At 40.3% G+C, this 16,513-nt stretch overlaps 1 protein-coding gene across 3 annotated transcripts; it reads left to right on the top strand.

Annotated features, from left to right (window-relative positions):
• Positions 1-435: 435 nt before the first annotated feature.
• Positions 436-16,059, top strand: LOC122876429 (leucyl/cystinyl aminopeptidase). Of its 3 annotated transcripts, XM_044196776.1 has the most exons (23): positions 437-876; positions 2,589-2,676; positions 3,242-3,336; positions 3,977-4,179; positions 5,369-5,480; positions 5,648-5,905; positions 6,120-6,310; positions 6,559-6,697; positions 7,526-7,660; positions 7,807-7,927; positions 8,025-8,176; positions 8,273-8,386; positions 8,494-8,625; positions 8,793-8,927; positions 9,557-9,717; positions 9,791-9,879; positions 9,988-10,171; positions 10,324-10,480; positions 11,190-11,368; positions 11,527-11,688; positions 12,787-12,927; positions 13,043-13,124; positions 13,289-16,059. In XM_044196776.1, the coding sequence occupies exons 3-23, from the start codon at positions 3,265-3,267 to the stop codon at positions 13,418-13,420; spliced, it is 3,051 nt and encodes a 1,016-aa protein (XP_044052711.1). In that variant the 5' UTR covers positions 437-876; positions 2,589-2,676; positions 3,242-3,264; the 3' UTR covers positions 13,421-16,059. The 3 variants fall into 3 exon arrangements, with proteins under 3 accessions (XP_044052712.1, XP_044052711.1, XP_044052710.1); XM_044196775.1 differs by lacking the exon at positions 2,589-2,676; XM_044196777.1 differs by lacking the exons at positions 2,589-2,676; positions 12,787-12,927; positions 13,043-13,124; positions 13,289-16,059 and adding an exon at positions 12,262-12,520 and having other exon boundaries at positions 436-876.
• Positions 16,060-16,513: the final 454 nt, after the last annotated feature.

Genomic DNA, 16,513 nt, shown 5'->3' with positions numbered 1-16,513 from the left:
TATTTATTTTAGGGTTAAGACCCGGGTAAGAGCTATGAATAGGTTAAGGTTAAGGTTATACATGTAACGTTTGGAGTTAAGGTTGGGGTTGGCCTCCATGGAATGAATATAAAACTATGAAATATCCTCACAAGTATAGTAAAAAAAAAGTGTGTGTGATATTCGTAATTTTAACCATTTACTTGAGGGGTCAGACTTGATTTCAGGGTTAAGGTAAGAACCGTAAATAGGTTGAGTTTAGGGTAAGGGTTAAGGTTAAGCATATTACGGTTAGGTTTGACCGCCATGGTATGACTGTAAAAAAAATACAATGTCCTCACATGTATAGTGAGAAACATGCATGTGTGTGTTGATGTGCCTATCATGTGCCCTGGCCCCGCCCCCCGGTGGTAACATCCAATAGGATGCCAGTATTGTAAATTGATGGGAGGTTGTCAACAACTGGTCAGGGAGGAAGGAAAGTCTCATTTGCTCGTTCGTTAGTTCACCGGGCATTTAGAGTAAGATTTGTTTACATATTTTTAGCGTAAGGTCCGATTTTTAGATAATTCCACCGTACTCACGTTTTAGTCCGCAAGACAGCTATGATCGATAAAGTTATGCAAATCAGCTAACGTTAGCAAACTGAATGTCTTTCAGTCAGTTACAATTGTCAGAAGTTGGCTAGTTCCAAGCTAGCAACTACGTAGCTAACGTTAGTGCAGTGGGGATAGGCTGCTAACGTTATTTATTGTGAGCGTCTGATAGCCTGCGGTGGGCTGTGGCCAGCGAGAAAAACATCACGTCTGTCGAGCTGCTGTAGAGGTTCCCTTGTTTTGGAGGCGAGGAGTTGTTTGAGATATCCTACCATGGATCCCTTTGACAGTAACAATACAGGTAAGAAAGGAAGATAGTAGACGTTACAGTAACAGCAAGCTAACCGCAGCAGGCCAGCTAATAAATAACGGGATATTAGCAGCAAGTTCACTGGGAGTGACATTCACCCGAGGGCATATTTTGAGAGGGGTGGGTTTCACTTTTGACAAGCTAAATGAAAGCTACCTTTACGCTTTCTGAGTGACTGGTCTCTTTTTTTTTACAGTTGAGGGAAGAGAAGAAGCTAACTTAAATGCAATGTATGTTGACGGTCCTGCAGTGGGATGATAACATTTTACTGCACATGACTATCTCTTCCCCATAAGCACAACTCAGAATGAGCTGTTTAATTATGTAACGTTTTGATTTTATTTGACCTGAACAAAGTCAATAACACATTTCTAACAGCTTAGACAATGGCCGTTTTGAGACTCTTGACAGAAGCATAGTATGCCACCGTTGAGACTCAAGTTGTCTGTTAAAACACAGCAGCACTGTTTGATAATATCTGTGTTTGATCTTGGTGTGGAGAGCTGATAAGTCATGCTCAGCTCAGGCAACCAGCAGCCAGCTGCTTTATAACTTCTGCTATGATCCCATTTCGTGCAGGGCTTTATTAAAACAAACAAAATGGCCAATTCACACACTATAACAGCTCTCAGGAAAGCTGAGTCTCTCCTCGGTCGATGTTATGGTCTCAACCTGGAAGAAGTGATCACCAAATCACAGCAGTTAGACTTCCTGTTTTTTGTGTGTGTGCGCTTGTTTGTTGTGACATAGTGATTTTTTAAGTCACATTTCACAATCATATTTTGATCAGATAATGATGAGACAACATTAGCAGAGGGTTCCTTCCCATTTGTTTTTAGTGACCAACCAACCAATAACAGTATTGCAGCTCAGTTCTTCTTCTAAATAGTGGGTCTGTTGTCTGTTCTTACCTGGGTTGAATTAATGAACACACCTTTTAAAGTCAGACACATACACTTAACTATATTTCTATGACTCTAAAGTAGGGTTGATAAATGTTTTGCGTAAACAGGAAGAGAGCAGTCAGCTGATAACATGCCTTACTGCTGTATTTACATACAAGCTTGACGAAAGTGCTAGAGTTGTTGGTTATTTACATTTGCTTGCTGTGTTTTCTAATTGTAGTCTAGATAATAACCATCACATCAACTGCCTCTCTTATCTGTCATCCTGCGCAGATGAAATAACTTAATATCCCACAGCTGTTAGAAGGCAATCATTATCAGTCAAGTGTGATGTGTTTTTTGTGGGTCTTATTTTTATCATATCCTCCTCTGCACATTACACATTACCTACTACTTAGCTCTTTGCCTATTAATAGACATTCATATCACAGCAATGTGGTCCAGACAGAGACACAGTGACAGCCCATACAGTTATATCAAAAACACTGTACAGGACAGATAAGTAACTAAATTCACCTTGTGCATTTCTGGACTCTTTTCTTCCTTTTGGGGAGCTAAAGCTTACCTTTGTTTGGTGTCATTGTTTCTGTATGAACTCTGTGTTTTCTGTAGGTGTTTACTGTCTTTCGGTGCTTTCCACTCAAATCCATCACCAACTGAGACTGAAAAGGCATTGTCTTTAGCCTGTAAAAGCATGACCGGAACGTGAGGCAAAACGGGAGACTTGCATTGCACTGTGTTTTACTACTTTCGTTATTATTGAATTAGGAAGTTGAACATGCCTCTGATTGTTTCAAGAATTACTGAGGGGAGAATCCGGCTGCCATAAAATCACATGGATTTTGTAAGACAAGGCATAACTCTTCTCATGATGCTGAAGACGCAGGTTAGTTTGTGGAAATGCAGGCTTTTGTAAACTGCAGTAGCATGTGACATGGCCAGATGATGAATATTCATTGTATTTGCTTTTTCTTAGTTTTGAGGGCACTTTGTCAGTTGTTTTTTGACACTGCAGTTAAATGAATAAACTGTGAAGGAAATACAGCGATTCCTATCTTTTCGTAATACCAGTGCTTTAAGGTAGCTGTTTCACTGGCCTGATGAACCCGTTCTATGTAGGTCAAAGTACTAGGAAATACTGTAGGAGGTTTAGTAACAGGAAACTGAAGTAACTCAGGCAGTGCTTTATTAAACGAGGCTTCATATTGCTTGCACATTAGGTGACAATAACAAGCATAACAAGGCTTTGTGTTGAAAAATGGCTTGTTGCCACTACTCTCCACTAAGCTCTGAAACTACAAAAACAAAGCGCATATGTTAACATACTGTACTGTGTGTGTGTGTGTGTGTGTGTCAATGTATACAACCATTTGGATTCTGTTCTCTCTCTCACCTCTTTTATATCCCATTTTGACAATCCTGTCTGATTTCTCTTCCTCTGTGTGTCGTAGAGCGTGCCAACCTGCCGAGGAACATGATTGAGAACAGCATGTTTGAAGAAGAGCCTGATGTTGTGGATTTGGCCAAAGACTCCACTGCATTTCCGGTATGCTCATGTCATCTTATGCCATGCATGCTATGTATGCCTTTATTTCAAGGACCAGCCTGGCTCAATAATTTGCATATATCAAAATGCATATTTGCACTACTGATCACATTTCTCACAAGTGCTTTCATCTGTAAATGCCAACTGCAACTATCTATAGTCAACATGGTGAGAATTACTTCTAGCAAAAAGGAACTTAATTTTAGCATGATGATGATGATGTGTCTTTGGTGTATTAATGGTATCAAAATCCTTCTCTTCAGAGCTACAATGACCCTTTTTCCACATTCAGCTTCTGTGAGAAAGACATACTGTATCATAAAGCCTCGTAAACAAAGTCTTATAGACCTTAAGTTTGTCCCCCAGTCCTCATTACCTTTCACCCTCACTCTCTGACACTCAGATCATTATGATTCACTGCCATCTGTGCCCTGTTCTTTGTTGACAGACTCTTCTCTGTCCTGATTATTTTCCATTATTCTTGTCTCTGTCCTCACTCTCCTCATCGCCTCCACATATGACATCTTACCCTGTGCTAATTATTTTACCTGAGAAGGCAATCCAGTTATTAACATTATATGAGAAACACTGCACAGCTTAACTGAGGAATAACAGAGTGTACTGTACATGCTCTCTCCAGACGTTTCCTGCTCTTGACCCAGATGAGGTAGTGTATGAGCCTCGTAGCTCACGGTTGCTTGTGCGAGGCCTGGGAGAGAATGACATAGACGAGGATGAGGAGGACTGCGAGTCTTCAGCCCGTCTGCTGGGCATGTCCTTCATGAACCGTAGCTCTGCTCACAGATCCAGCTCTTCTCCTTATACCAGACAGGCTCCACCCAGGTAATGCACTGAAAAGGTCATCATTTGGGATGCTGTGCAGTATGTTGTCTTATATGTATCTTTTTCTAGTGTGGTATGCCTTGTGGCATTTCTGTCTCAAAGCAGTGCTGCATAAGTAATCATGTATTATCATATGTAATAGCTTCTGTGATTATTATTTTTATGGAGTCTGGTGATATACAAGGTGAATGTATTTTGACACTTTAACTAAGTTTCTAAAACTTCCATATGAACTAAATACTGAAGAACTTTTGTTATTTTTGGGAAACACATTTTGAGATAGTTAAGCTTTACTGAGCCAGTAAGTATAGATGGAAGTAATAAACACATGGTAGCAAGTACAGCACCATGGGTAATCTCTGTGGGCTCAGTAAAAATCTATTTCTTCCATGACCTCATCTTTGACAAAGATTTACATTGAATCATAAAACAACCTGTGGTGGTTTTTGTGAACGGCTTGCACTTAGATTTGTAAAGAAGCATTTCCTGAAAACTGCAGCTACATTCGAAGTCCTGTCGGAAACATTGTGGCTACAGTAAAGAAGCAAATCCATGTTAAGTAAGATGCTAAAAATTGTTAGAGGCACAATCATCATGGGTTACTGATCAGATAATGTCAATGAAGCATGAATAGGAGTGAAAGGAGTTAATGCACCTCAATGTAATATGACAAATCCTTTGAAGCACTCAACCAGTCATCGTAGCGACAATACTGTTCAGGGAACCTTTCAGTGGTATTAACAGATCAACAAAAGCAACCATTAAATGTTGTCACAATATTAGACAAAATAATTGTTTAATATAATTGTGCACCCCTGCCTCATAGTACTTTGACTTTTCTCGCATAGAACCTGCAACATCACAATTAATCAAGGCAAGGGAGTGTTTTCTCAGACTCAGAAAAAAAACAGGTTGATTTTGTTCTCCGTTTATATGACAATTCCGAAAAGATCTGGCTTTTTTCACACTAGCTGCAGTTTATCCCATTGACTGTTTAGATGGCAGTTTACTTCCTGCTCAAGTCTTACACAGAAAATATAGTCAAGCTTCAGTTTCTGCATGATGCCGATAAAGAAGTACTGCAACAGAGTACAAAGTTGAAGCTTTATGTTCGTAGCCTCTGTCCCCTTTTCACCCTGTATTTGTAAATTAGTCAACATAACTAATGTTAAACTCTTTTTGGTCTCAGGTCATGTTCACGACCCTCAGTGCGTACCATGGTTGTATGTGTGTTGTTCCTGGTGATAGTGGCCTCTATGACCATGGTACTGTACTTCGTACCTGGATGCAATTTTACCAAGGTAAGAAAAATGTTCACTATTTCTGTTAAGGTAGGTTTTGTGAACATGTGTAGATAGCTAAACATGACTCTTTCAACACATTATGTCTATATCTTTTGTCAGATTATTTACCTTTTCTCTGTCATATCCTTTTTCCTGGCTGCCCCCAATCCTCCATCCTTCTGCAGATGGGTTGTCCTAAGCCGAACCAGACCGCTCCCTTTGAGCCAGTCTACCCTGTGTCCACAAATGGTGAACTGTTTCCATGGGCACAGCTCCGGCTGCCTCGTAGCATACGTCCTCTCAGCTATGACCTCACCCTGAACCCTGACTTTGACAATATGACCTTCACCGGCCGCACTGTTATCAGCATGTCTGTGCTTCACAACACCAAGCGCATTGTCCTGCACAGTGCTAATCTCAACATTACCAAAGCTACCGTCAAGGTGGGATTGGAAGGGGCTTGTGTGCTAATGATAAGGTGTAATGACAGAGTTTAGATGATTTAATTGACATTCTGTGATGTGCAAAGCCTGCCTGCCTTGATGTACAGAACTGTATACAAAGATTTAATTTGTGCCTGAACAAAATAATTGATTCAAACTTTTTGCTTTTGTTATCTTGTCTGCTAGTTGTTAACTAATGCTTTCTCTCTTCCAGTTGGGTGATGGGGAGGCCAGTGATGTGACTGTATTGGAGTACAAACCCACACAGCAGATAGCTATTAAGTTCTCTGACGAGCTGAAGGCTGGCCAGTACTGTGTTTTGACTCTGGATTACTCTGCCAACTTCTCACACACCTATGATGGTTTCTACAACAGCTCATACACAGATAAAGATGGAAAGAGAAGGTACACTTGACTAATTGGCTGCACTCAAAGATATGCTGCAGAGTAAGGACTTTATAAAAAGCCTGTATGGAGAGGATTATGTATCTTCACAGCTATTCTTGTGACCTTTGGCTCAACTCATGACCAGACACTAGCAGTGCCGTAATAATAACAATTAAAAACTGAAATTGGAGGCTGTTATTGATTTTACAACATTTATCTAATTTGCTATTTCAGTATGATCATGCCCATCTCCCTCTTGTCCCCAGTGTCCTAGCTGCAACCCAGTTTGAGCCACTGTCAGCTAGGAAAGCCTTTCCTTGCTTTGATGAACCAGCTTTCAAAGCCACCTTTCTGATTAAAATCAGCAGAAAACCAAACTACATGACTCTTTCCAACATGCCTAAGGTACTGTAACATTAGTTAAGTCTGGGTTATTTTTACAGTATGGTAACAAGTGTTGAAACATCCCACTTAGTGTGCTAAATGGCTCCATCAATGTATATTTGGTTGACATAATTTTTCCACTTTAGCATTTACAGAGAATTTGATATAAGGGCTGGCATTGTTTAACAGGTAAATTTGAGATTTAAAACTAAAACACTGATGTGATTCCAGTTTTGAATTACAGTTGGTTTTAGTATTGTGACACAGATTATTTTCTAAGTGCAAGTTAAACTTTAAAATATTCTTTTTGAACATACCAAAAATGTAAATGGACGTTAAATAATAATTGAATCATTTTCATTTAGTAAGCTAGAAACAGGATCTATCAGTGTCTGTGCTCAGCGTCACTAGGTTAGCACAGATGTTGAGTATTGACAGGCTCAACGTGATGCCAGTTGTTATTAGCATCAGGCTGGTAGTACATACCAAATTAAATATAATAAATATAATTTGGCATGTTCACTGGCAAAATGGCAGGTTTATGACCTAAAAAGAGTTTTGTCTTTGTCATTGTGCACAGCCTCATCCTCTGCTCTCTCAACTGCAGCTGACCAATAATATCATGTGTGCCACCTAGACATTGTCATGTCACTCACTCTGTATTATGAGGAACTTGAGGGTCATTCCTGTTCCCACTGTGACTCACAAGCTCTTAGCGTGGGCACAATTAAGCTAACAGACCATGTATTGGTTTTTGCTTGCAGCGCTGTATTTCATAGCAGTCTGAGAAGATGCCAAAGTGGATTTAGTTTGGAGTATGGAGCATATTGTCCTTATGCTGTGTTTCAGGCTAAAACCACACTACTTCCCAATGGCTTCATGCAAGATGAGTTTGAAAAGACCAGTGTCAACATGAGCACCTACCTGGTGGCCTTCATCGTCGCTAACTTCACCCCCATCAGCAAAAATGTCTCAGAAACTCTGGTAGGTCTGGCACAGATATGACTCCTTTTTGCTCTCAGTGCAGGCTGTACTTGCATTTTTTTAAATGTAGTATTCAGTGAGGTTGTGTTGTTGCTGATAAACCGTCTTGATGTGTGTATAACTATATCTGTGTCTGTGTGTTTTAGGTCTCTGTGTACTCTGTGCCAGAGAAGAAGGAGCACACTGACTATGCTCTGGACACAGCCTCCAAACTGCTGGAGTTTTACAATAACTTCTTTGAAATTAACTACCCCCTCAAAAAACTAGGTGAGAACACACAGGCACTTATTTTATCCTCCTCCAATTGTTCTTTCTTTTCTCCCCTTTTTACACATACCGATATGCTCCCTCTCTCTTTTGTCAGACTTGGTAGCTATCCCGGACTTTCTGGCAGGAGCCATGGAGAACTGGGGACTCATCACTTTCAGAGAGACCAGCCTGCTGGTGGGCAAACAGTCCTGTCCTCTGGAAAAACAAGTAGTTGCCTCTGTCATAGCGCATGAGCTCGCTCATCAGGTAGTTGTATTTGCCTGTGTGTTTGTGAAAGGAACATAGACAGTAAATATGCTCCTCAAGTCAGGTCCTAATCTACCTCTGATGTTGTGTTTGCAGTGGTTTGGAAACCTGGTAACTATGAGCTGGTGGAATGACCTGTGGCTCAACGAAGGCTTTGCCACTTACATGCAGTATATGTCACTGCAGACAGTGTTGCCCCAGCTGGACATTGTAAGTTCACACATCTGGCTCATAAATTAATCCTTACATATTTTGAGGCATATAAAGTTGTGTGCCTCACTATGTGCCTTAGCAGTAAGTCCTGTGTTTGTTTGCAGGGTAATTTGTTCCTGGCTGTGCGGTTCAGAGCCTTGGACAAAGATGCACTAAACTCCTCCCACGCTGTGTCGACAGAGGTTAATACACCGGAACAGGTGGAAGAGATGTTTGACTCTGTCTCCTATGAAAAGGTACACTTCTATATATAACATATATGTAGACAAATAGATGCAATGTTCATTGATTCACTTAATTTCCATATAGTGCTGTTTATCTCCACAGGACCTTACACTCAGTTATAACTGTAGTTAGTGCTGTTTTGGGTCTGATCACAGGTGCTTTGTGCTCTGTCTTCCAGGGTGCGTCCATACTCCTGATGCTAAATGCCTCCCTGCCAGGCGACCAACAGTTCAGAAAGGGTATCATTCAATACCTAAATCAGTTCAGTGGATTAAACACGGACACGGATGACCTCTGGAACAGCCTTACACAGGTGTGTGTGTGTGTGTGTGTGTGCCTTTTTGTTTTTTGGTTCTATGGCCAGCACATGTCAGTAGTTTATCACTTTGGCTACATTTAACACTTAACTTCCCTCTGTAATCTGTCAGCCATCTGGCTTTCCAGACAGACAGTACATTATTACTGTCAAAAGGGCTTGAATCCAGTGCCCTCAGTTTAACGGCAGTCTGCCAACTCATTACTTCCCCCTGTTGATTTTTTACCTGCTTAGTCTCACACAGGTCATCTGGAAGTCTGCCACAATGCTACCAATCCCAAAAGTCTGTTAGTATTAAAAAGTTAATTAAATGGCAAAATAAGAAAAGTGGATTTTGCGGACATCAAAAGCTAATAAGAATTCATAGGGACTGTTGAGGTTTGGCATATTCAATAAAAGACATTGTCTAGATGGAATCTGTGAGTTGTGTAAACCTTTTGAGCTTATCCCACGTGTTTGTTTTTTTGCCTCTGTTAATTTCCCCTTTGGGTTTGGATTATACCACAAATCTTCAGAATATAGCTGCAAAGTTTCAGACCACTCCCACAATTATCTTCATATATTAAAAAAATCAATGAACATAGCATTGGACTGCACAGACTCTGTATTTCTCTTCCTGTCTTCAGGTCGAAGTCTCGATGCAGCACCAGAATGTGTCAGAGATGATGAGCTCATGGACGTCACAGAAAGGCTTCCCATTGGTCACTGTAAGCCGCAATGGAGAACAGGTGACCTTCACACAGGAACACTTCCTGCTTACGACTGACAATGCCACGCGTACTTCCAGGTGGGTTACATTACTACACACAGAGACCATAGAAATACACCACAACCCTAACTGTATTTTGTGCTCTCTTTAGCTTGTGGAATATTCCAGTGACGTACGTGAACGACAGCTGTAGTTTGGCCCCTGAGTGCAAACAGGTGTTCACTCTGAAGACCAAGTCAGGTAAAATACAAAGTATTAACCTGCAAACATCAAGTCTCAAGAGTCTCTGGTACTGTGTCAAACGGTAAATGTTTGTGTGTGTCTGCATGTGTTTGTGTGTGTTTTCAGAGACTCTTAAGCTGCCAGAAAGTGTAAAGTGGCTGAAGTTGAACTACAGAAACACAGGCTTCTACATCGTCCACTACGGAGACAAGGGCTGGGCTGCTCTTATAAATGCTTTGTCCAGCAATGTCAGTGTTCTTACACATGAGGACCGTGCCTCGCTCATACACAACATCTTTGCACTCTCCAGGTATAGCGCGCAACATAAATAGTTGTTTTTTTAATTCAGTGACAGGAGAAACAGAAGTAGAGGAGTATTTTCCAATTCCTGTATTTAACTTTTAAAATGCTTTCATTCTCTGCCTTTCTGTCCTTTCCCTCACTGTCCTCTATTGTCAACAGACTGGGACGTGTGTCCTTCCTTCAAGTCTTCAACCTGTTGAAGTACATGTCCAGTGAAACTGAGACTTCTCCTGTGACAGAGGCCTTGTTACAGCTCAATGATATCTACCGACTGCTCGACAAAAGACAGGAGCACAGTCTTGTGGCCCGCATGAAGGTACATAAACATACACACACTCACTCACTTCGGTTAAGAAATTTAGGTCACGATAAATTTTGTGAATAAAGATACACATACACAGAAACACATCCATAATATCTATAGTCTTGAAAATCAGCAAAAGTAAAAAATAAGTTTTTAAAAATCAATGTGCACTATAAAGTGCTTAATTTATATTGCTGAAATTTGTCAGCATGCTTTAGATGCGGGAATTATGATAAGGTGGTACATTTAACAGTAACATAAAGTCAGTAAGTAATAATTACATTTCAAATATGCCAATTTTGAGTTCTTGAATTTTACCAGACACAACCTTGACTCAGAAGTCCTTAAATTTAAAGCTAAAGCGATTCTTTTCCCATTACTGATCACAGACTCACACCTTACCTACATGTATAATCTATCTTTAAATCAACTACACTATTAAAAATACATCAATTTCACAAAATCACAAAATGCACACTAATACTTCATATGTTCAACAAAAACACATGAAATTACAATTTTTTATCAAGAAGTTAAAATGTTGGTGCGTTTTAGTTACAAGTTATTGTTGCATCAGGGTATCTAAGATACAAGCTAACATCCTAAGTCTGTGAAAAATTCAAGTCATTTTGTAAGATTAAGTATTCTTGTGACCTGTTTAACTGAGTGTAGTGTTTCTGTGTACTAATATAATCATGATTATTTTTCTTGCATATGACAGAATTATATTCTGCATCAATTTGGTTCTCTGATGGACAAACAAACATGGGAAGAGGAAGAGAGTGTGTCGAAACAGGAGCTGCGCTCAGCCCTGCTGGGGACGGCCTGTAGCCTGAATGAAGAAAACTGCACTCAGCAAGCAAAAGCCCTGTTCAAACAGTATGCCAATGGGACCTTAGGGTACGTATAGCGTATATTTTTTTGGCTTTTTAGAGATAGCAAATTTAGGGATGGGGGAATGTGACTTGATTGAACTGGTATCTGACATTTGAGTTGTAGAAAGTAAACTGAAATTTGGTGCATATATAAAGACTTTGTGTCTTTATATATTTCTGTAGGATCTCAGGCGATCTGCAGAAAGTTGTATTCACTGTGGCTGCTCAGTCAACCGAAGACTGGTTGACTTTGCTCAACATGTACAGAAATGCCACCTATGATGCAGACAAACGAAAAATGCTACAGGGCCTAGCATCCACTCAGGACGCACGGCGTATAGTATGGTAAGTGTTTGTGTTTGCTTCTGGCTAGGATCAAGCATCACTGTCTTTCCTTCCCCACTGATGATTTGTTAAGCATATATTCAACTGATCACGTCAATTTCATTTTAAAAGCTGAAAGAGAGGAGAATCCAATGCACTTGTGCTAAGTAAAATAACTTTTATTGAAACATGACTTGAAACCAATGCGGAACACAGCAGCGATGTTTTAAGCGTTCAAAGCATTTTGCTCTCAGGTGAAGTCCACTGAGAGGCAAAATCCAACCAATACATTAATAATTAATTAATACATTACACTTGAAAATAACCAAACATGGACTCATCTTGAGGTGACAAAGATGGCTCCTTTGCCATCCAGACAATCATCAAGTCTGCCACCTCCCAGTTCTCCACACAGGCACACCTTGATCAAGTATGTTGTTAATGCTTTTATTTCTAACAGAATACATTTATGCTGCAGCGTATTTGAGGGTCTGTGCACTTGTTTGTGTGGATATGTTAACTGTTTACACAATGCTTTTAGTGTGTTGTCTGATCTGGCCAACACCACAATGTGTGTTTGTGTGTGTTGTGCAGGTGCAGGGTTTCTTCTCCGGTCTGATCCCGTCGGTTTGAGTCAAGTCGCAGATCATTTTGTGCAACAGATACAATTTGCAGAATCAACAGTGTTGCACCTGTTTTTGTCTGTTTTTCAGTGACCACCAAAATGTGTCATTATGTAAAAGAAATAATACATTTTTGATGTATGGCTCCCGAACTGGCCCATGTTAACTCATAGAGATCACAAAGACACATTTTCCCCCATAATTGAGAAATTTTCTCCTACTCCAATACGTCATGATTTCATATGCTTTGGTGCCATCCTCATCATATTACTGTATTGTACATAGAAAAAAATGTGTTACCATTACCATGTTTAGTATTCAGTTAATATTGTTTTATTCATCTTGGTTACTGTGATTACAGTCGAGAGCTTCAGTTACTAAATCGGCACTGTTTTCTTGCCATAACTCTCATGCTGTATGGAAGTGACAAAGTGAGTGTTATGTTGTTTATGCACTAAACAGCATTTAAACAGAACACTTATCACGGTCTGTCTAGGATTCTGAAGGCAGGTCTGAAGGGGGACATCATCCAGACACAGGAGTTGCCTTTGGTCATCAGCACTGTATGTAAAGGCTTCGCTGGCTACCTGTTTGTCTGGGATTTTATACAAGAGAACTGGGACCGCCTCATAGATAAGTAAGTGGTACCTGTCAGCTTCAAACATGTTATCACTGAGAATACATATTAAGATTATTTCACATAAAAATGAAAAGATGAAACAATATCTGTGCTTTTGTGTTTTTGGCTGTAGGTTCCCTGTGGGCTCCTTTGCCATCCAGACAATCATCAAGTCTGCCACCTCCCAGTTCTCCACACAGGCACACCTTGATCAAGTATGTTGTTAATGCTTTTATTTCTAACAGAATACATTTATGCTGCAGCGTATTTGAGGGTCTGTGCACTTGTTTGTGTGGATATGTTAACTGTTTACACAATGCTTTTAGTGTGTTGTCTGATCTGGCCAACACCACAATGTGTGTTTGTGTGTGTTGTGCAGGTGCAGGGTTTCTTCTCCGGTCTGAAGGAGCGCGGCTCCCAGATGAGAAGCGTGCAGGAAGCTTTGGAAACCATCAGGTTGAACCAGCGCTGGATGGACAAGAACCTGTCTACACTCCGAAAATGGCTCTAATACAGGCGCTCCATCCAGTCTCCGCCCCACTAACAGGCAACCGGGGCGTGTCGTCAAGACAACAGCAGTGTTTGCACTATTGTAGGACTGTGTCTCTCCAACTCCCTTTATCCAGGCCAGAGCAATAATCAAAGCCAGAGGTTGTGCTCTACCTGGGTGGACAAGGTGTTTGATTTTCTGAGATCGGTCCTGTGAGTTGTATTTGCTAGCTCAGGGTGGCTCTGATTGTGTGTCTGACAGGGAGTTGTCAGATGCAAACACACACTCCTCACACTTAATGCTGTCGACCAAACCTCTCCTCTGCAGCTCTCATCTAAACCTCATGCCTGAGCAGACAATCATGCTTCTCCCACACTCCTTTCGCTCAGCCTGCTCTCAGGCGCTTAACTGTATGACCTGTGTAATGGCCACTTCGAAAGAGCAGGTATGAAGAATGTCAACATAACATTCTATTTATGTACTGTCAGTCATTCCTAGACTTTCTCTAAACAATCGGATATAATTATGTAGATGCAGCTGTCAGGGATTCCTCAGCGAAGAGACGTTGAAATTACAGGTACTAGAGAGATGGATTTATTCTTAGCATTAAACTAACCCAGACTAATTCGCAAATGCGTATTATATCTGCCAGAGCAGATGAAACGTGAGCTTGGCAGATTCGTCTGGTTCCCAGGTTAAAACTAACCTATTTCTGTGTAGGAACAATAGCTGTCTGCCATTCTGAGCTCCAGTTACTCATGCAACCTAAAACATTTACTATATTAGTCATGGTTTGGCTCGAAAATTGGTTGATTGATTGATAGCTTGAAATACCAAACTTGTGTTGGCATCAATTGAATGTACTGAAAAACCTTCCCACTGTGTATAGTAGATGGCGTACTGCACAACAGTGCAGGTTTAAATCAACAACCAATGTGTCTTAGGTGAGAGCAGGCAGTGCACACTGGAGCCAAATGTAATTTTTTCTTTCTTTCTCTCTCTACCAGTCATAAACCCGGTTTAGCTCGGATCAAGCTTTATTTTGATAGCTTTCAGCCTGCAGTGCAGTCACTGTACAATCTCATTCTTTAACTCTTGTGTGTTTGTAAATTTTAGATTTACTGTTTTAAACATCTTGACTTTTAACATTTTAAGATTGGCTTTGTGTTATGTATATAGAGTGTAAAGAGGAAATGTGTATACATAGAATTGATCAAGAGTCTTGGTCAAATACTTTTACTGTATGTCTTGATTTAGGCCACCCCAGGGAGGTCATTTGCTGATGAATGTTGTTGTGTTTTAAGGGCTAATATGCATATTGAAGATACAAAGTGTATAGAAGAACATCTATATTGGGCATGACTGATCTGTCCAGTAAGCTGTTGCTCATCAGCCAAATAAAAATACAGAAGGTTGAAAGTTACTCAAATGTTAACTGGCCGTTTTGCTGAGAATGAAGAGTAGCCTAGCTATTTATTGAGAGAATTTCTAAACATGTTTCCCCAACTTTTGTTCCAAGATTTTATTTAAATACAGTTGTACACTCATCTTGAGCTTTATTTAAAGCAGTACTGCTTACTTATCCACTCCATCGCTGTCATGATATTCAGGATAACTGAGTAAATATACTGCAGATTTAGCCATTTTCTTTGGACATCCCTAACATCGTCATGAGACTTGCATCTCTGTTTTTGGTTGTCATATTATGTTCTTCTGAAGCCTCTTCGTCACAGGATTTTCTGTTCAAAAGAATACCAAAGTGTGTCACAAAGGCGACACGCGAGATCTGGGTTACCCCCGGCTCGGTCGTGCGTTCCAGTTCCAACATAATTGGCCCTGCACTGGGTGGGAAACCTTTTTTAAGGAGTCCTGTGTTTGTTGCTGCTCTAGTGATTCCTGTTTGGTCAAAGTGGCTGTAAGGAGGGGTTGGATCCAGGAGGGGACCAGACAAAGCGAAGCCCGGCGCGTGAAAAAACACCAAGAGACACCATGTGTATCAAAGGCATGGCTGTCTACACCCTCCCCAGGTTAACAATGAGGGTTAGCAATATAATGGAGCACAGTACAGAGGATTGTGCATTCCAAACTGGGGAGAAAAGAAAGTAGTAATGAGTGTGTCAGACTTTACTTTTAAGGACCTCATTGCAGTTTAGATCTGTCTGGAGCTTATCAACAGTATTGCCATTTACTTATTCCATCCAGTCCATCATAGTTTCACAGATATTGTCATAATGTATTACACATCTTATACTTTTATGTCCTGGCTAATTGTGGATCACATTGTTTTATTGTGAAAAAGTGTCATCAGTTGAGGACTCTTTTCTCCAGCTTCCAGCAATCAGATTAATTAATCAGCTTTATTGAGGCTCTAGGGCTTTGTTTTTCTACCATGTTTTGGTTGGAAAACTGATTCATGTGAACTCAGTTGCAATAAGCTTTCAGAGACAAGAGTTGCTGATGTTATACAGGTACAGGGTTCAGTCAAAGTTGTTGAATCCATGATGTGGCCGGTCTGATGAGAGGATTGTAGTAGAGTACTACATGTGCAGTAAACCCAATCAGATTGTCTTAGTTTTGCACTGGGATGAAATGCTGCAGATGCTTTTGAAACTGTGTTGCTCTTCATGTGAACAAAATATAAATAAAAGTTGTTTTCTGAAGATGTTGGCTTTTCTTCTTCATTAAAATATAAAGGGCACTAGTATATTTTGTGTTTTCAACTCCCAGACTTTACCTCCCTCCTAAGCTACTCCTCTAAAACACATTTTCATGCACAATGAGTGCACGGCCAGTGCACGCAGGTAGAAAGACAGGCAGGTTGGCCATCCAGTCATTTCATTGGCTGGGCTTATTACAGGCCTGGATTTTTTTTCCAGAGCACTTGATTTATTGATTGCTGTTGGGATGTAAAGAGAATTTCAACAAATATAACAAAAAATGCTTTGAAATACATTACCTGCCCTAGCTTTAATTAAAGTGAGATCATTTAGTCTGAAGTGCACACTCTACTCAAGGTCTCACAGATGAAGGAAACTTAAAGGTCCAGTATGTAACATTTAAGAGGAGCTATTGGCAGAAATGGATTATAATATTTATAAGTATGTTTTCATTAGT

This window comes from Siniperca chuatsi, linkage group LG5 (assembly GCF_020085105.1).
Source record: "Siniperca chuatsi isolate FFG_IHB_CAS linkage group LG5, ASM2008510v1, whole genome shotgun sequence".
NCBI lineage: Eukaryota > Metazoa > Chordata > Actinopteri > Centrarchiformes > Sinipercidae > Siniperca > Siniperca chuatsi.
Note: the sequence above shows the minus strand (reverse complement) of the source record. Positions and strands in the feature narration are given on the sequence as shown.